This window comes from Euprymna scolopes, chromosome 43 (assembly GCF_053919585.1).
Source record: "Euprymna scolopes isolate OS-2025 chromosome 43, ASM5391958v1, whole genome shotgun sequence".
In the NCBI taxonomy this organism is placed as follows: Eukaryota; Metazoa; Mollusca; class Cephalopoda; order Sepiida; family Sepiolidae; genus Euprymna; species Euprymna scolopes.
The window spans coordinates 11,338,955-11,364,269 of record NC_136524.1 but is presented as its reverse complement, the minus strand read 5'-3'; the positions used below and the strand labels follow the sequence as shown (position 1 = coordinate 11,364,269).

Here is a 25,315-nt window from a genome sequence, read left to right as displayed (position 1 = left end):
CACACGGTGCATTCAGAGTCCGCTTAACTAGTCAAGAAGCATTGCTTGATTGGGCATCCGAAGGTACTAAATAAAGCTGAACTTTTCTAATGAGTACACGCTGATAATCATAATTAGAATAAAATAGGTCTCCTGTAAACGGCATATATTCACTATTCTAGCATGATGACGATTGTGTGCAACCCAAAGTTTACAAGAGGTGTCTCTCAACTCTGGACAGTTAAACTAGTACCAAAAACGAACATTGATGGTGTCAAGACACCAACAGTTGTCTTCAAAGAAACATGGGTCATCTCAATGGTGATGAACCTGTCTGGGAAGAGGCTGCTGATGTCTAGAGGGAGGGTTAGGGTTAGTTTTATAGCTGTATATGATGATGAGTGCATCTTTATAGGAATCAACCGAACAGTTTTTTAAAATTTCTATTGTATCATTAAAAAAGGCTGCAGGTTGAAATAGATGAAGGCACTATTTGCCTCTTATAACATGTTCTACAGATCTTTAGCATTCTCTCTTATGACAGTTAACAGTCTTTTCGCAAACGTAAAATTTTCCAGATTTGATATGTCCTTTTTTATGTACAGATTTTAAAAAGAGAAGATTTCTATATTATCTTTTCAAATAAGTTTTCATTAATGATTCTTAGTCTGGAGTGATCTTACATGCATTCTTCCCTGTATAAAACATCCGCATCCCTTTATGTTTTCTTATCTATTGGGGTGGTGGGGGAGGAGTGATTAAGGAAGTGCCAACAGGCACCATGGCCGGCAGGAAGTGTAAAAAGTTAGTCTGGTTTCACTCAACAAGACGTCGGAGGGAGAAGAAAGAAATATAACAACAACAACTTTAACAATAAAAATAACAAATATAATGGTAACAATAGCAAAAAAAAAAAAAAAAAAAAAATCAGCACGTTAAGAACATTCAAACAAAAGCAAACCAATATCCATAGGAGCATATCATTACAAAATTTGTAAGGTTATGCTTATAAACATGGGTGATAAGAAGTGACCAATCAGATGGAACCACACTCTGCTACCAACCAATCAGACACCAGAATCACTCCATAAAATATGTATACTGAATCTCTTAGTATTTCTGCATGTAACTTTTCATACCCATACAAGAAGGAACTCTCCTCTTTGTCTTTATGCTTTGTTTTTATGCTGGATTGATGCAGCCATTTTGTTTGGAACTACATTTCTTTTCTCTTCTAAAACTAAAATGGCTTACAACTGAAGAACCATTTTCTTCCTTCAAAACAATAACTAAAATAACATAGAAGCATCAAGTATTATTGCTATAAACGTGAAAAGCATCCGAACACCACTAGTATGACTACAGCTGTCATAAAAAAATGCCATGAGGCTAAATGAAACTTTCATTGACAAAATGTCTTTGCACTTGAGTACACTACCATTTTCTCCCAATATTTTCTTCAAATGCTAGCACAAATCACCTGAATCATATGAAATGAATAATGCTCCACAACACCAACCACAACATCATCACCCAACAAACACTTCAGCTAGCATCATGATGATCATCAATATCCTACGGGAACAATCCATCCTTTCCTGTCGACTGACTAAATCATTAATGGACACTTATTTCTTTTAAATAAATATGTGACCACTATTTTTTATTGCACATATGAGTTTGTTTTTCCTTTTTTTCCATTGCTCATATTTGTGTCTGTGTTTTCTTTTCTGAGTTATAAGATCGATCAACTAGCCACCAGCTCTTGAAACAAAAGTTCATTGTAAATAATAAGCAACCATACATTAGGGAAGACTTTAAATGCTTACTGGACACCATCTTTAAGTGTCTTCGGTCCTCTGTACAGAGGTTTGTCAACTTGACATAAGGATACTTCATGCTACAAGTAAACTCTGACCCAATATTCAAAATAACATAACAAAATAACATAAAGCCCAAACAGGATCCCCTTGACACAGATGCACATTGGTCCATACAAAGAATGGTGCACATTTTCCTAATGATGTTGCCTTGAGTAAGACCAAATAAATTCTACTATAGTTAAGTGGTCAATTGAAGAGAGGAAAATTAATATTCTTTATTACCGTACAAACTCAATGCTTAAGAGGTAGAGTAAAATCTTGATTGAACACTTGGGTATCTGTGTATTTATTTGCGTCCCCATAAAAGCAAAATGTGGCATAAAGTCGTTTTTAATGTGGGCAAAACCAGCTCCCCAAAGATGGACACTTTGAAAGTATGCACAAATAAAATTGCCTCAGTATAAAAAGGTTTCCCCTCCATTGACCAAGCACAAATTAACTTGAGTGCAGCATCGGAACAGATGCTACACTGATCCTGTGCCAGATAAAAACAAAAAAGAAAGACTAAGTGTTAGCTCTGAAAACGTACCAAAGTGAGGGGGGGGGGAAGAAAAAAGTATATTACCCCGAAACTATAACCAGGAAAGAAATCTATTGATGCTAAGCTTCAATGTTTATGCAAAGATAATATTGTAATAGTTATATCTTTTTCATTAATTTGTATATTAAAAAAAAAAATGTACAATTAATTTTCAATTTTTCCGTAAATATTTTTATTTATTTGTTAGTATATTTTAATACAAAAAAGGGTACTTGTACAGTTTAGTCAAGACATTAAAAATGAAAATATCGAAAAAAAAAAAAAAAAGGTTATATCGTACGTATCTGTTTTGGACGGAAGATCTCCGAAAAAAAATTCATTTAATTTGATCGAGTAGTTTTTATTTTACAGCAGAAAAACATGCTTTTATGAAAGCGCGTTGAAGCTAGCCATTAGGAAATTTGTTGAACACGCCAAAGGGAAATGACTCCTGTTAAAGCGCCGACACTCCTTCTCCATCTTTAATACTAGCTTTTCTTCCTTTTTGCTCGGTATCATAACAAATTGATTTTTCGCTGTAAAATAAAAACCACTTGATGAAATTATGTTAAATTTTATTTCAGAGAACTTCAGACTATAACGAGTACGTACAATATAACTTTTTTTTTCAATATTTTCATTTTTTTAATGTCTTGACTAAACTGTAGAAGCGCCCCCAAAAGTCTAAAATAGTAGAGTAACACAAACACAAAAGAATGAGATTTTGTATTTTAGGCGATTATGTATGAATACCCCTAATAACTATATATATATATATATATATATATATATATATATATATATAACTACTTCATTTACTCACATAAACCTAATATACGAAAGTATAGATTTATGCGTAAACTTTAAGTATTTACTTCAAAAGTGCTCAATACGTAGGTAGAGCTAGTTAGTAATTTATAAAATATATATGGCGATTAAGCTACACTGAATATTCTGCGTTTCATCCACTATAGGATTCGTCAGGCTTATGCGCGAATTCTGTGCTTGCTTCTTGTTTTTATATATGTTGAGGATTTCTAGTTAGCCAATCAGCTTTCTAGTATCCACCGCGCCCCTTCCTATTAGCCAATGGGCATGCATTTTATCGAACAAAGGATCTGTTTTAGAACTAGGTTAGTGGTTTAAGGTAGACGTTTTCCTTCCTTTTTTTTTTTTTTCTAATAAATTAAATAAACATGAATATACGTAAACGATCACACATATATGTATGTATATATATATATATGTATATATATGTGCATGTGTGTGTACACATAGGTATATTTATATATATATATATATATATATATATATAAAAAGGAAGGAAAACGTCTACCTTAAACCACTAACCTAGTTCTAAAACAGATCCTTTGTTCGATAAAATGCATGCCCATTGGCTGATAGGAAGGGGCGCGGTGGATACTAGAAAGCTGATTGGCTAACTAGAAATCCTCAACATATATAAAAACAAGAAGCAAGCACAGAATTCGCGCATAAGCCTGACGAATCCTATAGTGGATGAAACGCAGAATATTCAGTGTAGCTTAATCGCCATATATATTTTATAAATTACTATATTATATATATATATATATATATATATATATATATATATATATATATATATATATATATATATATATAGTTTATTTGCTTAAAAATTTACAATTGAACTTTGAACAATAAAGGCAAAAATTAACAAACAAAAAAGTTATGCATCCTGAATAACTTAGCTGAAAAACGAAAAACCAACAAACCAAAACACAGATTTATTGGTTTTTCGTTTTTCAGCTAAGTTATTCAGGATGCATTACTTTTTTGTTTGTTAATAAACAAAATTCAGGATGCATAACTTTTTTTGTTTGTTAATAAACAAAATCAACAATAAAAACAAAAAATAAAACAAAACACACACACATATTTTAGAGTATTAGTGGACTGGACAGGAGTCAATTTTGCATATAAATTTAACTCAATATAATTTCCCATTTCCGAACATTCTAAGTTTTCGGATAGTTAACTAATTTGTTTAACACTAACACTTACTTCACAGATAATCGCACGAAAAAGTGCCCCCCCCCTCCAAGAAAAAACCTACAGGATTTATCTCCCATAGCAAAAAAAGAAAAAAGAGAAAAAAAAGATTAGTTCCCTTAAAACACGAGAACCACATCGAAATGCGTTATCATTTCATATAAAATTTATATAAGTAACTGAACCCCCACTCTAAATTCTAAATGTAGAAAAGTAACTTATCTTGCCTTTGATAACATTTATTTGTTATATATTTGTTTTTTTGACAACTTTTTCAAATCTATGTGTACAGTAATACAAACCCTGATTTTTTTCGACATATTTCACAGAGCGTTTGTACGTAATTGCCTAAAAAAGTAGAATCTTAATGTTTTTAGTGGAGGAGAAGATTTAACGGAGAGTGTTAACTACCCCCCCCCAAAAAAAAGATCGTCATGACGAAATAAATAAAGACTTATCGAAGTAAAATTTTTACATATAATAACAAAAAAGAAAAATGAAACAAACCCTAATACTTACTACTATTAAAGAAAATATTTCAGATAAAATTAAGTTGATTCTTTATTTCTTTCTCTATCTCTAATTATTTTAATTATTATAGTAAAAAATAATTATATATATATATATATATATATATATGTGTGTGTGTGTGTGTGTGTGTGCGCGTGTGTGTGTGTGTGTGTGTGCATAAATAAGAAACATTTAATATTTGTTAGCGACAGCCTATTTAAATTTTGGCGGTAAATCGTAAGGCGGAAAAGACACGCCGAAAGTAAATTTTTGTAGAAGTGGAAAAAAAAACAAAAAAAACAGCTACTATTAGCTAAAGATTTGTAACATAATAATGAATTAAAGCTGAATTAAAAAATAAAATTAGGACAATTTATATATAAATAAATAAAAAGTTTTTACTTGAAAAAAACTTTTAAAAAAACTTTTTAAAACGAGGCTATTTTCATTTTCTGTCCTGTATTGCTGCGAAACTTCTTTTCTTATGTTGTAAGAAAGAAAAAAACAATAAAAAACAAAAAGAAAATGTTTTGAATCAGGCTTGTATATATTTATATTAGACATATTTAAACTGTCCTTTTTTGTTAAAAAAGAAAGCTATTTAATTAATTTACACAAGAAACAAAAATGGCAAATGTATTAGAGTTTCTTTTTAAAGGCCTCTGCCAACCCGACCACGTTGTCTCCTGGATTCTTATGGAAAACCAACAGGTAATAATTTATAAGTTTCAAAGTTTTATTTTTGATTTAATAATAAAAAAATATTAACTTAACGACAGTAATTTACTCTGATATTTAATGTCTAACCAGTGTAACATTTTTATTGTCTCTATTAAAACTTTATAGTTTTGTTTTGAACTGTCAGTTGGCCTCCCAGCAAGGATCGAAGTGTTACACCTGTTCGTGCAATTCAAAATGCTGCTGGAAATCCCCAGTTTATTTTGCTTTATTTACTCATTTGTGACCTATTTGCGTTAAAACGTTTAATATGTAAAAGTTATAAGAATTGAGTGTCGTGAATATCGGATTTGAGAAAAGTGACCATCTTTTTAATCAATAATGTCTACTTTCCTCATATCCAATATTTATGAAACTTAAAATGCTTGTAAGATTTTAAAAATATTAAATGTGCATTTGTTAGTATAGCCAACAAAATGAAAATGTTCAAAAAACATAACACATGTTACTAAAGACAAGATGATCTACTTGGTTAAGTTTGTGTGTGTGTGTGCGTATTTAACTTATTTTAAAACGTTTATTTTGAAATAAAAGTAGTGTCAAATCTTAATCAAAACGAAAAAGGTACGGTCTCCTTACAGCCTTCGATAATCGTTCAAAATCAAACAGAAGACAATACTGGTAGAGCCCATCCAATAAATGTTACTAATCGTGCTACCAGTATTTTGTTTGATTTAAAAAAAATTTGAGCGATTATCGAGAGTCGAAATGGCTGTATCGAGACTGCCATTTTCTTTCGTTCTAACTCAACAGATAACAGTACTCCTGTTTCAAAGCAAGTAAAGGCTTTAAAATAAGTTAAAAACACAAATCTTATTCAGGTAGGTACACGAGTAACTTATCTTGTCTTTGGTAACATTTGTTTTTCAGCACTTTTTCGTTTGCTGAAAATGCCCATTTACTGTATTTTTTCACTTTTTTTTGTTTTATTGGCGTTGTTAAAATGTTTGTTTCTCATGAGTTTTTTTTCTTTTCTCAATGTAAACAATAAAAATTGACTAAAAAGCAGCAAACTTTTATTAGCAGATTCATGAGATAAACGTTCTCATGGCCATAATGGTCAACCAACCAACTGTACGAGTTAAAAGTTTTTGGTAAACCCAAAAAAGTTAGGCAGAAGTAGAATGAGAGAAATCAATTTTCTTATTAGCAGTTATTTGACTTTTTCCAGTCCCATTTTTTTTTCTGACTTTGACTACTTATAAAGAATATGAGCCGTCGAGCTATTTTATTTATTTATTTTGACAGGATTTTCAAGTTAAATTCAATTTTTGGGTTTGTATTACTGTACACATAGATTCGAAAAAGTTGTCAAAAAACAAATATATAACAAATAAATGTTATCAAAGGCAAGATAAGTTACTTTTCTACCTAACTGGATATATATTTTTTTTTGTGTTTTTATTCAATGTAACATGTTTATTCAGCTCGAAAAACATGCAGTGTTTACCGATGTATTGGAAAATTCAATTCATGAAACCTTGGTTCACTTACAAAAACTGTAATGTATAGTTTTTAAATAAAGCATTTATATTAGGTTCCATGAAATTTATGATCAAGCACTTTATTGATTTCTTTTCAACAAAATTATATCAATTCCAGTTAACATGAACTAAAAATTTTGTTTTCAAGTGTCCAATATACATAGAGCTTATAAATAAAAACATTATCATAGTAATAATTATATATGTGTGTGTGTGTGTGCTGTGTGCATTTATATTTGAATTTAAAAATTTTATTTAATTATTAACCTTCTAGAATTTCTTATGTCTATACTGGACTTTTAAATTTGAATAGATTAGCATTTAGGTTACTAACTCCACAGCACTGATTGACCTACAGTTTGTAATTTGAAGGTTTTTGACTTTTGTTCTATATCAGATTAATATATTTTGATTTCTGATGAATTGAATAATGTTTAGTTATTTTAAAATTAGTTTCCCAAATATATTGCAAGCAAAATAACATGTCTCTCCCGTGGCTTACCAGTTGAGGATATGTTCTCAACAAACATTCCAAAAGAAAGTGGGCCATTGTTTTACCTTCTCACACTTTGAGAAGAGGTTAGTTTTATGCTAATCGCCTGAGACTCTCGTATCAAGGAATGTTGAGAGGACTGTTAAGAATTTTTTTTTTTTCTTTTTGTAGATCAGTGCACAATATCTTAGGTGCTAAATTTTCAATTTCCACTTCTCTTGTGTTACATATTCTTGTGGTTAGAAAAATATAAACAAACCCACGTTATTCAATACGTTATGGGTCTGACATAGAAAGTATTTTCTAAAAAATCTATGATTGTCATTTAAATAACATGTATAAAAGTCTGAGCGTAATCAGAAATAACAAATTAGTTATTTAAGTGAAGCTACGGTCACAAATTTTCAAAACAATGAAGAAATCTGAGTTTTGTGTATTGATTACCTTCTGATGGGGGAAAATACTGTTCAAGTGAAAGCAGTGTCAGTCGGACTCTGCTTCATTGGAAATAAAGTTTAAGGAATTGTATGCTGATTTTATGATGTGATCGTACAGACACAAAGAATGCTTGCTGTTTATGCTACCCCAATTCGGCAGTTCTGGAAAGCATAAAAAATCAAACTTGCTTTGGACAATCATAAATTGTGAGATAATGAAGGAGTTGAAAATATCAGAAGATAGTGCATTTATCATTTCACATGAACAGGAGAAAGCTACGTTCAAAGTGGTTGCCACTTTTACTTGTAATCAATCAAAAATCTGTCCATGATTCAGAACATTGCAATAATTTCATTCAACAAAAAGGAGTTTTTGCATCACTGTGACAATTGATGAAACATGGATCCAACATTTTATTCCAGAGTTAAATCAGCAATCAGGTGAAAGCTGTCAAAAGCGACCAAAGATGAAAACCTCAACAGGTAGCATTTTGGTCCTCATAATATATTTTGGTCATTGATTACCTTGAGAAAGGAAACACCATCAATAGTGAATATTATTGGTGCATTATTGCTGCGTTTAAAAGAGGAAATTGCCTAAAAACGGCCAGCAATGACAAAAAAATGCTCTTTTACCAAGACAATGTACCATGATGCAAACTAATCACAAACTTCATGAATTTCACTTTGATTTGAGAGATGCATCCATCTTATTCTTTAGATCTGATCACCAGTGATTACTGACTCTTTACACACTTCAAAAGAAATTTGCCTCCAATGAAGTGATATAAAAAATTAAAGCATATTTTAAGGCCAAAGATATCGAATTGATAGAAACTTTAGAATCAGGTTATCACCTTTGACAACTGTTGATGAATAAAGTCTGATTTTAAGTCTCAGAATTATTAAGTGATGTCTTTATACATTCTCTTGCATATTTTAAACGGATTTATCTGGGCAAAAAATTTGTTTATTAAACTACATAATAGTTTTGTTTACCAAAAAATTAGAAAAAAAAATTCCAACATTGTTAGATGGAATATTTCCTGGAAATTCTGTGATATTTTGGATGAAATTGTCGTTTTCTACTCTGATCAATTCCTTCAAATCCTAAAGAGTTCAAGGATGATGTTTAAAGGAAAGCCAGGAAAGCTTAAATGTAGTGATCTTGTTGACCATCTCACATTTCTTCATAAAGAGGGCGAATGCTCAAGAAGCTTATCATTAATAGATAAAAATGGTCCATTTTTATATTAGGATAGAAACTTGTCTTATCAAGGGAGATAACTTATCTGAACTTATTTTTACATTTTTTTTTTTCTTTTCCAACATTTGATTTTTATAAAGATTTTCTGTATTTCTTCTAAGTTTATTTTTTTTATCTAAAATTATGAAAATAATTTGTTTATTTCAATGATTGAATTTTCTTTTCATATCAGGTTGACATTCCAGAGGTGCTTTTATCGGTTCAAAATGAAAGACGGGATTTCATACCTTACCTTTTAAACTACTTACGAGGACAGACATGTCATCTACTCCAGAAATCAAAATCTGCCAGCCCATCTCCTGTGAAATGGAAACCGAAAGGAAAACGATTTGTGACAAATGATCCTACAGTTCGAACAATCACTCCCAAAAGAGTACAGTTGTTTCCCGAAGCATCTAACCAAGGAGTTAAGTCTTTCACAAACTTTGCCGAAGAATTTCCTCAACTGCAAGCTGAAACACCAACTAAACCAAACGGTTTTCAGGGAATGATTCAAAACAAATTACATTCTTCGACACCTAAAAATGACGAAAACAATGTGAATCATAAACGTCATAAAAGAAACAACAAGATTTGCCTTAGCGATTTCCTTTTAACTGAAAATAAAAACACGTGGACTGACTCTGTGAATAATGCACCATCTATTTCTTCTATCAAACCCTTTAATAAGAAACGTGGTCGGAAACCTTCACCCCCAGAAGTAAAACATCTTCAAGAACGGCCTCTCCATTTTTTGGATAATAGACGTGTAATAACCTCAAATGATCAACAAAAATCACCTGCGTAAGTTACTTTTTAAAATTTCATTTGAAAAAAACATTGAATGGTTCTCTATTTGCGCTTCAGTGTAGTATCTATTCTATTTTAGGAGTTCAGCTTCCAAGACGAATGAAAACCAGTTAATAAGGCTTTATTTATCTAGAATCATAGGTTTACATGTTGAAATAGAAGAATGAAAACTTGCTAAGATTTTACACAAACTAACAATGTTAATGACTTTCACTCTGAGTAGAAAAAGTTCTGGGAGGGGGTTATGAAATGATATACAAAGGTTCGAGTTCAAGCATTTCTGTTTCTTAGATGATAGGGATGGAGATGTTGTTGTCTAAGGATGAGTTCTAATAGGTTCTTATCGAGCATTGTATCCATCTGTGAGGTTTCACAAGGTTCTTCGGATACACTCAATTCAAATGAGGCATCTGGTTGTAGAGATGTTATCTCTGGTGAGATAACAGTCATTAGTATTAGGTGCTACATTTCTTGTGATTTTGGAGCACGTTGATACAGTGACACTGTTTCCTCCCTTCTAATCTCTTTTGGGTCTATTCAGGGTTGCATTCTAGCAACTCGACTTCTTTGGTGAAGGGTTCATACTTAGATGACCATATGTTACATTTTATCAGAACCGGACCTTAATTTTCGATTATACTGGAATATTCACTTGTGAGGTGTAGCGTTAATGGCAGTATACAATAATGAACAAATGGAATGTAAAGCAGTATGCAAAACTGATTCCCAATGAGAAATCGACAATCTTTGTGACTTCAATGCCAGTGATATCGTTTTTCATAACATGGCATTTAATTGTTCTGACCATTTCCTTGTGGGTTATAGGTGGTTGTGCGGCTCGTTGCTATTCCCTTTCTATGCAAAAAAATCTGTTAGTTCTGTTGAAAGGAATGATGGAGCTCTGTCATAGTGAATAAAGGAAGGTATGCCAAGCAGCGAAAGTAGTTGGCAGAAACAATTTTTGACTGAGGTCATATCTTGACAAAGCAAAGAGGAAGCATGCATATTCGTCCATAATAGATATTTGTTTCAACTGTGAGATGGCAATGGGTCTTTAAAGTTAACACTTAAGCGTTCAAATGATTGTGTCACTTTGACAAGCTTAAAATTAGTTGGATGAAAAAATTGTGATTTTAATTCTGCACAGATGGAACAGTTCCCAATAGTTTGTCTCGCATCTTTGATGGAGTAAGGGAGTCTACGCATATGTACAAAATGAGAAATTCATGTGATGCTCAGATGACACAATATACCTGTAGATCTTGTAGACTGGTTGGATTAGTTGAGGAGCAAACCACTCAGGAAAGTGTGCCTGTGTTTGCATTATCTTTATCTGGACAGTATATTACATCAAATGTAAGTGTTCTACCTTCTCATTCTTTATTTTGCATGAGTTTTGAGGTCATACGGAGTGTTGATCTGTAATGAGTTTAAAGGTGGAACCAATAAGGTAGTGATGCCATTTACGCACGCATGTGCTTCTTTTTCGACCAAAGAGTAATGTTGCTTGCTGACTAAAAGAGATTGTGAAACGAAAACAACTGGGTAGCCAAGGCGTCGGTTTCTATGGTTTCAATTGTAAGTGTTCAGGTTCTTTGAGATTGGTGAAATCCGCTTAGCAGGATTCAGGTAAAGGGAAGACTATGTTCTGTGCTAGCCGTTGAATTTAATCTGTGAAATGAGGAATCCATTGAGCATGTTGTGATTTAGCATCTTGTGGTGGAGGTAAATATCTCAAAGCACGGAAAGCGTTCAGGATCTGGTTTTACAACTCTAAATGACACTTTAGACCCAAGAAGGTAACTCTCTCAGTTTGCATAATGATCTTGTTTTCATTGAAATTTATGCCATACTTTCTGACAACATCTAAGAAACGATTAAGGTTTTCATCATGTTCCATTATATTATGGCTGCATATAGTGATGTTATCAACATGCACAAAAGTGTTGGCAACCTTCTGGTGTTTTATTAAATTGTCTATTAATCGTTGGAAAAATGATACACCATTTCTTACACCAAATGGAATACGGTAGAATTGATATAGATTTCCACAGGCTTCGAAAGCTGTAAATTTCTTCTTTTCCTGTATTGGTAGTTGATGATTCGCATTCTGCAAGTCCAAGGTAGTAAAAATGGATTAGTGAACGATTTTTTTTTTTTTACTAGTTCATCAATTCTTGGTAAAGGATAAGCATCAAGGTATGTGAACTGGTTGATAGTCTGACAATGACAAGATGCTTCTTGTGTCGGTCGTTAGTGGGTACTAGAACCTGTGCTCAGCAGGAGGGTTCAATAACACAGTCTTTTAGAAAGTCATGAATTTTGGATTGTATCAACTGCTGATGGATCAGTGAGTGTCTTCTGGATTTTGTAGCCATAGACTTGCAACCAAGCGATAAATTTCGAATAGTGATGGAGAAACAAGATGCCATTATAGCGCATACAGAGAAGGGATCTTTGTGACCCCCCAAAGGGTATTTCTACCTTTGATTGTAGATTTAAAAAGTCGTGGCCAAATAAAATGTTTGAGCAAATAGGACTAAAAGTTTGAAATATGGGTAGGTAAACCCTTTATATGCTAATGTCACATAGCAGTGACCTGATGTACTGCTTGTTAAAGCTATGGACGTCATTGATATCTTCCTGTGAGAAGTTTTTGTCAGCCAATTGTACTTATAGATGATATTCGATGATATATAACTTTCTGAGCTACCAGTATCCACCAGAGTCTCCAGGATTATTCCATTCACTGAAAGTTTAATTATGGCTTTCAACAGACAATCAGGTGATGCAGCAGTTACTACGGATGCGATTAATGATTCACAAGCAGAAGTCACCTTCTTAAGGGAGCGATTTGATCAGCAGACTTTTGTCACAGCTTCTACAGACCACATCATGAGTGGGGTACTTAATTCTTGGATGTTGTCGATTACTACAGGAGACCTCCACCCTCCCCACCGCTGCATACATCTGAAACATTTTCAGAAGTACAAAAAATCTCACGAGTCACTGATAGTTCGGCAATGGTACCACATGGTGTGAGGTTGATATAAGATTCGACTTGTTTCTGGGCTGTTTCTAGAGAACAGGCTAAGTCCAAAGTGTCTTTCAAATTGAGTGTCCTTTCTAAGAGTCGTTAAATTGCATAAGAGCGAACGCCTGTTATGAGGGCATCACAAACTGCTTGATCACAATGTTTTTTGGCCATTACTGTCTCAAAGCGACAATCCACAATAAGCAAATCTAGTTTCTGCAAAAAATCATCAATCGTTTCACTAAGGTTGCCAAAAGATGACGATGTTAAAGGGCTTTACGAAAAGAGACTGGAGTTTAGCGATGGCTGATTCATATAAGTCACAATTTGTTATTAATTTGTGCACTGGATGGGAGATGTAATTGGTAAGAAAGTCTAGTTTGCTAGTTGGTGGACAGTCAATTGGCCTCAGGAAGTTATTGTATGTAATGTGTTCAATAGTCTACGGAATCGGGCACTGAAGGGTTACCATTGGAACACTGTGGCTTCAGAAATTGGTCCAATTTGAATTAGATGTGAGATGAATAAATTTTATTGATTCGGAACACAGATGACGAATGATAACCAGTTAATAAGGCTTTATTTATCTAGAATCATAGGTTTGCATTTTGAAATAGAAGAATGAAAAATTGCTAAGATTTTACACAAACTAACAATGCTAATATGACAATACTTAATTTTTTCAGGGATGGCAAATGGTTTATTGCTATCTGTTTTTAAGAAATGATGAAATCGTTTCAAAATTCCAGGATTTCAAATTTAGCATGTAGGACATAATCAAAGGCTTCAAATTAAAAAAAGCTGAAAAAAAGGAAGAAACCTAAGGATTAAAGAGACTTCCACAAAATGAACTAAAATAACAAGTTATCAACTAACACAGAGAAGATGGTTAAAATATGAAAACGAAATGTGTCAAAAGTATACTAGTTGAAGAAGTTTAAAAATATACATAATATATGTAGAGTGAACTAAAGTTATATCTTTTAATCTTTTTAAAGTTTAGTTGCAGCAATGATCTTCATTTTTATTTTTACTTTGTTTATATATATATATATATATATATATATCTGTACTTAAAAGGTTTAATTCATTTTTATTTTTACTTTTTTTATATATATATCTGTACTTAAAAGTTTTAATTCATTTTTATTTTTACTTTGTTTATATATATCTGTACTTAAAAGGTTTAATTCATTTTTATTTTTACTTTGTTTATATATATATCTGTACTTAAAAGGTTTAATTCATTTTTATTTTTACTTTGTTTATATCATTCAACCACTACCGTGGTTGAATATATGCTTAAGTCCGAAATTGAATGAATCGAGACATATTCAAACCCCCACCACTAATTCCGTTCGCAACCAAATTTCAAACAAGTTATATAGTTGGATAGAACACCTCATTAGCTACATTTTGAAAAATAAATTTCGAAAATTGGTTCAGTAGAAAAAAAGTTACAACAAAATATGTGGGTTCACAAACAGGAGAGTAAGTACATACATAAGTGACTAACGCTTTTTTTTTTATTTTGCATAACTTTTTTTTGTATATAAATATTTTTTACTGCGATTTTGCCAATATAACATGTTAGAGTACCGGGGGTTGGTGGAAAGATTTTAGGTTCAATCCCGTGTATCAGTTTTTTTTATAATTAAAAAACCGAACTTTTTTTTAATAACTAATTTTTTTTTAACTCTCCTTATGAAATAGATATGCGGTTTTCTTTTCCTAGATGGTTTAGATTTTCAATGCAGCACAGTATGGTTTGGGATCTTACCGTACTATTCTCCAATGCTTTAATAGCTGCCTGACTATCTGAAAGGATAGCTATTTCCTGTTGCTGAACCTCTTCCATGATTAGAACCTCAGATTCAAAAGCCTTAAACATGCGCTATCTCTCCTTCTTCTTCGGTTTTTGTCGTGATATTTACAGAATGTTAGAGCTAACTTGTCAGACTTAGGTATTAGATCCTGCTCTTCGGTGCCAGCTCATGACCGGTGTTTGGTGTTGTATCCGATGATACCTGTATGGTGAAGACTTCTGCCTGGAAGACCGTCCTCAGTTTACCAAGATAATAAGATTTTTGACAGGTGAGGTGGTTTGAGTATTCTATATAAACACTCGCACCAATCCTATCATTCATTTTAGATCCATCAGTATAGCATTTGATTACGTTGCTTTCCAGCTCTTTTTCGTGATCTCTTGTGCCTGTTCTGTCATAAACCATACATGTGAAATGCTTTTCAAATGATCTGGTTTTAGTCATAAGGTCACCCGGCACATGCAAGAGCGGTAGTTCCTTCCTAGCCTCATTACACAAATCCATGTGACTCTTTGTTTTTCCAGTAGTCCCAACAGATCTTGACCACCACAGACCCATGAGATCTATTCTATAGGATCCCCGTATCGCTTCTGCCTTCAGGAATTCTTTAATCGGAGGGATATTCAACAGCATCTCCAATGCTCCAGTAGGTGTGCTCGGATATGCTGAAGAAGTCATTAAACAAGCAAGTCTTTGTACCTTCTGGAGTTTCTTCCTCAAGTACAGTTTCTCTTTCCCGCGGATCCAGGAAACACATGCATACGACAAAATGGGACATACCATAGCAATGTATATCCACCTCATTACATGCGGGTTAACTGCCCAGGTTTTCCCCACAATTTGTTTGCATTGCATAAGGGCTGCAGTCGCCTTGGAGGAAATCTTTTCTATGTGGCTTTTCCTGGTTAGCTTACTGTCCAGAATTACCCCTAACAGCCTTGCCTCCTGCGAAAGTTTCAATTTCTGTCCACTCAGAAAAAGGTCACCAAGTTGGCAATTCCTTTTATATGTAAACAAGACCATTTCTGTTTTACGGCTACTGAATTCTAATTCATTTCGATTAGACCATTTATTAGGAATATTTAATGCCATTTTGGCAATGCGTCTGACCAATGATGCTTTTGAACCCGCGACCAGCACTACGATGTCATCAGCATCAGCCTGGGCATAAATATTCCTATTTTTAAACTCCTTTAAAAGAGGATTCAGCATACAGTTCCATAGTAAAGGTGATAAAATCCCACTTTGGGGGTTTCATTTAACTACTTCCCTTTTAACAGTTGCCCTCAGTAGTTCTACTTGAACTGTTCTGTGCCTCACCATATACTCAATCCATCGGATGAGTACTGGTGGCACATTGAGTTCTCGTAGCGACTTGAACATACTACTGAAGGGTATGTTGTCAAAAGCTCCAACGATATCTAAAAAGACACCGAGTGCCATCTTTTTTGTTAGTTTACGCTCTATACAGATCACGAATTCATGAACCGCAGTCTCGGTAGAGACCCTGGCTCGGAACTACTGTGATTGAATGATAAATATTGCATAAATGTGTGTTTGAGAGCTAATTTTTTTGACAATCATTAATAAATATTATAAATTTATATATTAATACAATAGCAATGCCTGGAAAAATCATGGATTATATGGAAAAATGCGCGCATGAAAAGTAATATTCTTAAGATTTTATTAAACCTGGAAAAGTAAAGGACAAGAAATTCAACCTGGAAAAGTAAAGAACAAGATATTCTATTAAAGTAAAAAATAAGAATTTTTTAGACTTAAAATATTGCAGCTAAAAATAAAATTTGAATATTGATAAATATTTTATTTATTATTTGCATATGTTGTTGTTTATTGTTGAGTTAGAAAGGGTGTCAGTCGCTGGATTGAACTTATTTCCCCCCTACCCCCTATTATTTGCATATATTTATGTAGTGAAAATTGTTTGAATAAAATTAATTCATTAGTTAGTTAGTAGATGGAATTAATAATTTTATAATTTACATAAAAATTAATAATTTTATTATATCATAATTAGGATCATTGAATTCATTTTTATGTAAATTATAAAATTATTAATTCCATCTACTAACTAACTAACTAATGAATTAATTTTATTCAAACAATTTTCACTACATCAATATATGCAAATAATAGGGGGAAATATCAGTGAAGCTATTGATCTCTCTTGGCAGTTTTTCTTGTCTGAAAAGAACCACAGCATGTCTGGCTTCAGTGGTGTTTCAACTTGTTGATCAGCTTCTTTGTGTGCTTCAATTGCTTTTCTTGCATAACTTTTGATGGAAATTTTTCTTTTTCTCATTTTGTATGAACTGTAAATCATGTCCTCATGTAATAGCGGCCTTTTTATCTATGCCTGTTTTTTTGCAGTGTGAATTTTTGACTTCATTGTCTCCTCAGTATCAGTAACAATAAGTAAGAATATGCACTATTTTGGAATCAACCTCTCCCTGGAGACTTGTATATAAAGTTTATCATTTTTTTTTCTTGTGGGGTAATCCATTCTTGTATACAGATAATGTTGGGTCATCAGGAGAGAATATGCACTGTTTTGGGGCTTACCTCCTGATTGCTTTTTGTTTATCCCCCACCTCCCTTACTGATCTGAGACCCGATTTGCATTTAACTGAACTGTTCAATAGACTCAAAACTGGACATTTGGAGATTTCAGAGTCTCCCGCCTCAATCAACAGCCCAGTCTCACATGGCCTTCAAAAATTCAATGGCTGTGTCTAACACATTTACCAAGACACATGCTTGAAAAGAAAGAAAAATAAACAACTAAATAAAATAAGTAAATATATATATATATATATATATATATATATATATATATATATATATATATATATAAAAATCTTATTATAAATTTTCCTAATGTCTATCTATCTGTGTGTGTGTGTGACGCGGTTTAGCTTGGCCTACAGGCAATCCACCCAGGCAAGTAAGGTACCGAAATGAAGCTTATGACCCAGCGGATGTTTTAGTGATATTTATATCCATGTTTGGTGTATGGAAATGCAAAAAAAATGATTTACTAAACAACGTTTTATTTACTGGATATTTTTCTGGTCTAAAGTGTTTATAGTTTTTTTACGTAGATTTTTTTTTTTATTTTGCTTAGTAAGCTCTTATGTTTTTCTTATATGGAAAGTATTGATAGTGCCTTTTAGTGGGGTCAGAATATTGGCTATTGCTCTTGTATTTGTGTGCATGGTGTTACTGGTACCAGATATCACACGCACAGGGATGTTTGGCTTGTGAGTTTTGTAGAGGCCATATAATGTGGAAATATTGGGGTAGTATTCTGTTACCATTACCTGTTCTCACTGCAGTAGAACTTATCTATTAAAGATTGGGTTTATCAGCCATCTTCGTTGATGACTCCCCCACCTTACCCTACAGGATGATCAGATGGTCCTCGTCATTCTGACGGATGAAAAAAAAAAAAAAACACTTTTTTTTTCTTTGTTTTTTTTTTTTTATAAGATTTTTTAAAAAGTTTCAATGCTTTTGTGTAAGTTTGTGATGGTGTATGTATATGTATGAGAAACTGATGCAGGTATTTTTTCAAAAGGTGAAATCTCCATTTTGGTTATTTTCACATTTCAGCTAATGAGTCCTCCAAGTGTCCATTAAAATTATCAATACAAGTATTCTTGATTATAATTACTATACAGACATCATTTCTATTTAAAATGCTGAAATATTTATGTTAAGCCGTTTCAAATTTGATTCTACTCAGCTACTCTCACCTCTTTTACTTTGTTTACTTTAATTTAAAAGTATAATTTCTTTTTATCTTTCAGTGAAATAAAGCCCTCAAGAAGAATCAAGCCAACTCCTGTTCAAGCTGGAATGGAGCGTAAACAAAACGAAGCTTTTCTACAAATGCCTAAAAGTAAAACTGGAACCACAAATGAAATTTTTAGTCGAAATCAAGAAAATATCCAAAAGAGTGATATATCTGCAAAATTTATGGAGAAGGAGCTCTTAAGGTAAAATGGTGCTTATTCATATTGAGATACATGCAAAGTTCAAAAATAAAATAACAGAAAAATTTATCGATTTATTTATGAGTGAAAAATATCAATGTATACCAAAAATTACAAAATATTGAGTGGAATTTTTATAAAAAATACATTAATTTGTTCTTTGTTTTTTTTTCTAACAAAATATAGTAAATTTTATGTTTTTACTAATAAAGATAGTAATAATAAGACTGACAACAATTAATAAAAATATTAATAATAGTCATAATAATAATGACTATAATAAAAATAATAATAGTCATAATAATAATGACTATAATAAAAATAATAATGATGTTAATGATAATTCTAATAATAAAAGTAACAAAATAAAAATAATAATACTAACACTATTAATAATGCTATAAATAATAATGAAACCATAAGCAACAATAATAAAAGTAATTATAATAATAAGAAAAAGAATTTGTCAGTTTTGGTCATCTGTATGTGTGATTGTTTAATTCAATGACGCGATTGTTAAGTGGAAGAAAAGAAACCAAAACAAAGTTTAATCGTGATTTTTATTGAATGAAATTATTTAATGAATAAATTGATTCTCATAAACAAATGCTGTAAATATATTCTTTGCTCAGCAGACCAATGAATGCCTATTTGTATGGCTGCGATTAAATACCACAAAATATTATATTTGTATGGTTGCGATTGAATACCACAAAATATTATATTTGTATGGTTGCGATTGAATACCACAAAATATTATATTTGTATGGTTACGATTGAATACCACAAAATATTATATTTGTATGGTTGCGATTGAATACCACAAAATATTATATTTGTATGGTTGCGATTGAATACCACAAAATATTATATTTGTATGGTTGCGATTGAATACCACAAAATATTATATTTGTATGGTTGCGATTGAATACCACAAAATATTATATTTGTATGGTTGCGATTGAATACCACAAAATATTATATTTGTATGGTTGCGATTGAATACCACAAAATATTATATTTGTATGGTTGCGATTAAATACCACAAAATATTATATTTGTATGGTTGCGATTGAATACCACAAAATATTATATTTGTACCATTATCTCTATTATAATAAAATGAAAACAATCTTTCCCGTCTACAAAAAAGACAGTATAGCTTTGAAAATGCAGACGACACATAAAAATTCAATATCCTCACAGCAGTTCCCTTTATCTGATGCAAGTTTTATACACATAAAAATTCAATATCCTCACACCAGTTCCCTTTATCTGATGCAAGTTTTCTGGATATTATGCTTCCCTTTTAGCCAGTATCGTATTTTCCTCTATAAATTCCAGAAAAATCCACACACCTAAACAACACATATAGAGGGGGTAGCACAATACTTCAAGATTTTCTCCTCATACATTCCCATCATACATCAAGGTCATTTCATAGCAATACCTTGCCACCAATGACCAAGATTATTTCATTTTATTCGTGACTGTTTTTTTCTTTTCAACACATTTTATTTTCGAATAATATAATAACCAGCTCCTCCCCTTTTACAATTGTCACTTGACTTTACAAGCGATTTCATTGGTTGTTTTCTTACATTCTGTTATTTCCTTATTCTCTTGATTTCCAACATTTATTGTGTCATGTGTCTTATGTAAAAAGTAAATAAATGGAGACACTTAAAGATATTAGATAAAACATGGAAAATTATTTGCCTGTGACATATTTACTTGACATTCCTTCTAACCGTACCCTAATACCCCTAGCAATCAACTTTCTTAAGGTAATCCTTCCTTTGTTCTGCTAGGCCACATTGACAGTCTTTTTTTATTTTTATACATGTATTCATTTATACCTTGCAACAGCTTACATTAGTCAATAGTTTTTCTTAAATGCCTTAAAGAAAATATATTGCATAAACATAGAGAATGAACTCATTTTAAAGCAAGATCTTAATCAATAGACAATACCTGGGTGTTGTTTCTTAAACAAAAATACACAGGAAACAACACACCTTTCTTAATAAAATACAGTTTCTCCATTTTTCATTAAATAAATCTATCGTTATATTTAAGTTAATTATTCACATCAAGACTACAGTTACCGCCTAAAACAGTAACAATCAGTTCAAAACGGCAGTGCCTGCCACTCTCACCCACTGCCAACCTACCACTAACCGCCACTCCTGCCCACTACCAAACTACCACTGACCGCCACTCCTGCTCACTGCCAAACTACCACTGACCGCCACTCCTGCCCACTGCCAACCTACCACTGACTGCCACTGCCCAATAGTGACAGTAATCACCTAAAATTCAATGTCAGTCACCATCTTGGTTGTCAGTGTCCAACAGTGACACTACCATACAATGGATGACAGTGCATGAATATTGAAGACAGACCATTTCATTTCAAAGCAGTCAAATGCGGATTGACACTGGTCATGATCAATAGTGATCAACAATGACCAAATGCAAGTAACCGCCTAAAAACACTAATAACCACCAGTGCTCCCCATTGAAGACAATTTCATTTAAAAGCAGTCCAATGGAGACTGATACTGAACAATGTTAACAGACACAGACTGAGAAAGGAAGCCAGCATCCACCAGTAAATGTGAGCAAATGATATAGCATTTTTACTGAAAAATTAGTGTAAAAAATGTGACAAAACGCATATGGTCTTAAAGAGGGAAAAATATCCAAACATGCAGGGCACAAAAATAGTCATAACTTCCTTAATTTTAATTGGATTTAAAAATTTTTAAAGATTCTTTCTTAGCTCATCAAGCTCTTTCTATAGATACCAATATTGAAATATTTTAAGCTATTTCAATTTTTTCATGTGTATTGCTACTTTTAGATCAAAACCTGCACTTTAAAATCCTGATTTGGTCTTTGAAATGGTTGAGAAAATCTGCAAAATTTGAAATTAAAAGAAAAATGGGCTTTTTTTTATTTTTATCAAACTTTAAAATATTACATTTCTGCACAATAATTTTTCATAGGATAAAACTTTAAATTGCTGAGGATTTTTACCTCAAGAAGCAAACAACCTTTGAAATTCAGTATTTTCTATATATAACTTTTAAAACTTGTTTTTTTTTCAGTTTGCGCATGGAAAGAAGTCAGATTTTTGAGTCTTCAAATAATTGGAATGTTTCTCCATCCAAAAATAATCCTTTTTCTAATAAACCAAATATTGACGTAAAAGATTCTGCTGAAGTAAGAGTTTCTTCTGTCACGCATCATGAGGAATTACATGTTTTAATAGAACTTTACTCTGAATGTTTTCATGGTAAATATGCATTTTTGATCAAATGTTTTCAGATATTTTTAAATTGTCTTTACACTCTAATATTTAATCGTCTATTTTCCTTATGTCTTTTTTTTTTTTTTTAATTACATTTTCACCCCAAACAAGGCGCATTGGCACTTTGGTGTAGGGGGCTACTATCAGGGGCAGCAACTACTGGGACACTATGTTGGGATTTGGGCATCAAGACGTCGGTTCACGTTGCACTTGAACTTCTGCATGTCAGTACAGTTGGGGAAGCAGGAACTTGGAATGGAATTCCAGAGTCTAGCGGTTCTGGGGAAGAAACTACCGGAGTAAAAAGATCTTTTACATCTAGGGATCTCTACTGTGTGGGGGTGGGATTTAGCTGCCTGTTGGGTTTGTCGAGGGTGTCTACGTCGTGGGGGCACAAGTGTCTGCAGTTCGTCAGAGCATTCACCATTAAAATACTTGTAGAACAGGCAGAGGGATGCAATATTTCATCGATGGGACAGAGGCTGAAGCTTAGATGACAGTTCAGGGCCTATCAGATTGGCGACTCTTTTTTGAACCTTGTCTAGGAGCGAGAGACTAATAGCAGATGCACCAGCCCAAATGTGACAACAATACTCCATACATGGGCCTTATAGAGGTACAGGATACTTTCAGATGTCAGCAGTTTTCTAGCACGGTAGAGAGTCTACTTTTTTAGCAGCGGCCCTGGCAATGTTTTCAATATAATTGTTTCAACTCATGTTTCCTGTGAACGTTAGGCCAAGCAGTTTGAAAGATGTACTCTCAGACAGGGAGTCACTGGCCATTGCTATTGGTGGCAGAGAAGGTTTCTTGTAATTATTGAAGGAAACCAGTTTAGTCTTGGCAGCATTGAATGTGACCATCCATTTTTGTCCCCATTCCACTAGAGATTGGAGGTCATCCTCTAGTGTTTTTGCCATTTCATTTGTTTTCCTGTCATGCCTGTTATAGAGTGTGGTGTCATCAGCATATATACCCATTTCAGAGGCAGTTTTGTCGGGGAGGTCATTAATAAATTTTAGGAACAATAGAGGTCCAAGGATAGATCCCTGAGGCACTCCCACATTTATATCACACTGTTTAGACGTACGACCGTCGAGGACAACCTGGATTTTTCTCTTATCTAAGTAAGAAGGATTTAATTATGTTAAGTATTCTACCAGTGATACCGTATGATTTAATTTTCCTGAGGAGACCCTTGTGCCATACCCTGTCAAAAGCCTTAGATATATCTAGAGTTACCGCTTTGTCCAGTGAATGGTATATACGTTCAGAGATTACAGTTAGGATGTCAGCTGTGGAACGGGCATGTCTAAATCCATATTGTTTGTCAGTCAGAAGTTTAGCATCTGTAAGGTGCCGGACTAGAGCATGGTTAATTATGGTCTCAAATATTTTGGCGAAAAGTGGGAGGAGGCTAATGGGGCGATAATTTGATGGGTCAGTTCTTTCGCCAGAATTCTTGAATATTGGTACCACAGAAGCAGTTTTCGAACAGCCCGGAAAGCATGATTCATTAAGGCATTTGTTGTAGAGTTTGGAGAGAACTGGAACTACTTTGGCTGAGCACTTTTTTAATAGCACAGCTGGGATGAGATCAGGTCCACATGCTTTTGAAGTGTCAAGGTTTTTTATGATAGCAGGGGTGATTTTTAGATCGTCTAGTGTGGCGTCTGTCCGCAAAGGAAAGTCAGGCAGGGGGTGGTTGGTAGGGTCCAGTGTAGAGTTCGAGGCAAACCGGCTGGCAAGCATGTTAGCCTTGTCGGTTGCTGAGGAGACAACCTCGTGATTGTTGGTTAGTGGGGGAATTGTTGATTGCCCATTATTTACTACACTGTTGTAGATTTTCCAGAAGTCACGAGTTCCTAATTTTTGTGCTTCGATGCGTTTTTTAGTGGTTTCAGTAAATTCTCTCTTAGCTGTCGCTATTTCTTTCTTAACGTTACTTCTAGCTTCTATATACTTCTGTTTGTTTGAACTGGACTTATGTCGGTTAAATCTGCGGTATGCATGCTGCCTTTGAGTAATGGCAGTTGCGCAAGTCAAAGTAAACCATTGGGAAGAGTGAGGCTTGCTATAAAATTTCCGCATGGGAACATGTGCTTCCATTGCTGTTTTGAACCATTCAGTGGTCTCATTTGCGAACTGTTCAGCAGGAAGAGAAAAAATATTTCCCCATGGGGCATCTCTGATAAGATCTCTGATGGCTTCCCAGTCAGCCTTTTTATAATATCTCGTTGTTTTGAGCACTGGCTCTTCAGTTTTGGGTCTAGAATTTAGGGCAATTTCTACCTTTATCACTGCATGGTCAGCATTCCCGAGTGGGCTGTCAGCATTTGTTGTACAATCCTCGGGAACTGTCGTCAGAAACAGATCTAGAAGTGATGCTTGTTGTTCTTACTGGTCAGGGAAACGGGTTGGAAACGTAACCATTTGTGATAGGGAGTGAGATATAGCAAAACTATGAGTTGTTCTGCCCGCTGCATCTGTGTGAGTAGATAATCCAAGCCAGTTTTTGTGGTGAGCATTAAAGTCACCAAATACATTTAAATAACGAAGAAGGGGATAAAAAGTAGAAAGAGGAGGATGATAGAAATGAGAAGAGAAAAAGCCACTGAAAAGTGCAATTATCAAATTTAAATTTTAGTTAGAATTTTGTAGACTTTATTTGGTTTATAACTGATGTTAAAATTAAAAGATGATTAATGAATAATTTAATCATTATTAAATTTTAAATGTGAAAAATTGTGGCTATTATATTGATTTGATTTTAATCTGAAGTTTTCACTTTTTAGAATAATGATGTAGTGCACTAATTTCAAATGAGCAAAATCATCATATCATTTATTCAATACAGTACATTCCAGTGCAAGCGTAAGTTAACTCAGTTCTGGGGTCCTAGTTCAAATATCACTAGGTTTTAACTCTGCTGCTGTTTCATACACAATGGATAATTAAATTAAAAGTCTACACTATTCTACATTTA

General features: G+C 33.2%; 1 protein-coding gene across 2 annotated transcripts in view; it reads left to right on the top strand.

Annotated features, from left to right (window-relative positions):
• Window positions 1-5,404: 5,404 nt before the first annotated feature.
• The window catches only part of LOC145268184 (codanin-1-like), an 84,085-nt gene continuing 64,174 nt past the window's right edge, over window positions 5,405-25,315 (top strand). The window contains exons 1-4 of one of the 2 annotated variants that reach the window (XM_080123414.1): window positions 5,405-5,637; window positions 9,518-10,128; window positions 18,828-19,016; window positions 22,127-22,314. In XM_080123414.1, coding sequence (XP_079979540.1) covers window positions 5,554-5,637; window positions 9,518-10,128; window positions 18,828-19,016; window positions 22,127-22,314 — 1,072 coding nt within the window. In that variant the 5' untranslated portion in view covers window positions 5,405-5,553. Of the gene's footprint in view, window positions 5,638-9,517; window positions 10,129-18,827; window positions 19,017-21,522; window positions 21,634-22,126; window positions 22,315-25,315 lie in introns of those variants that run through there. The other variant, XM_080123415.1, reaches the window with a different exon arrangement.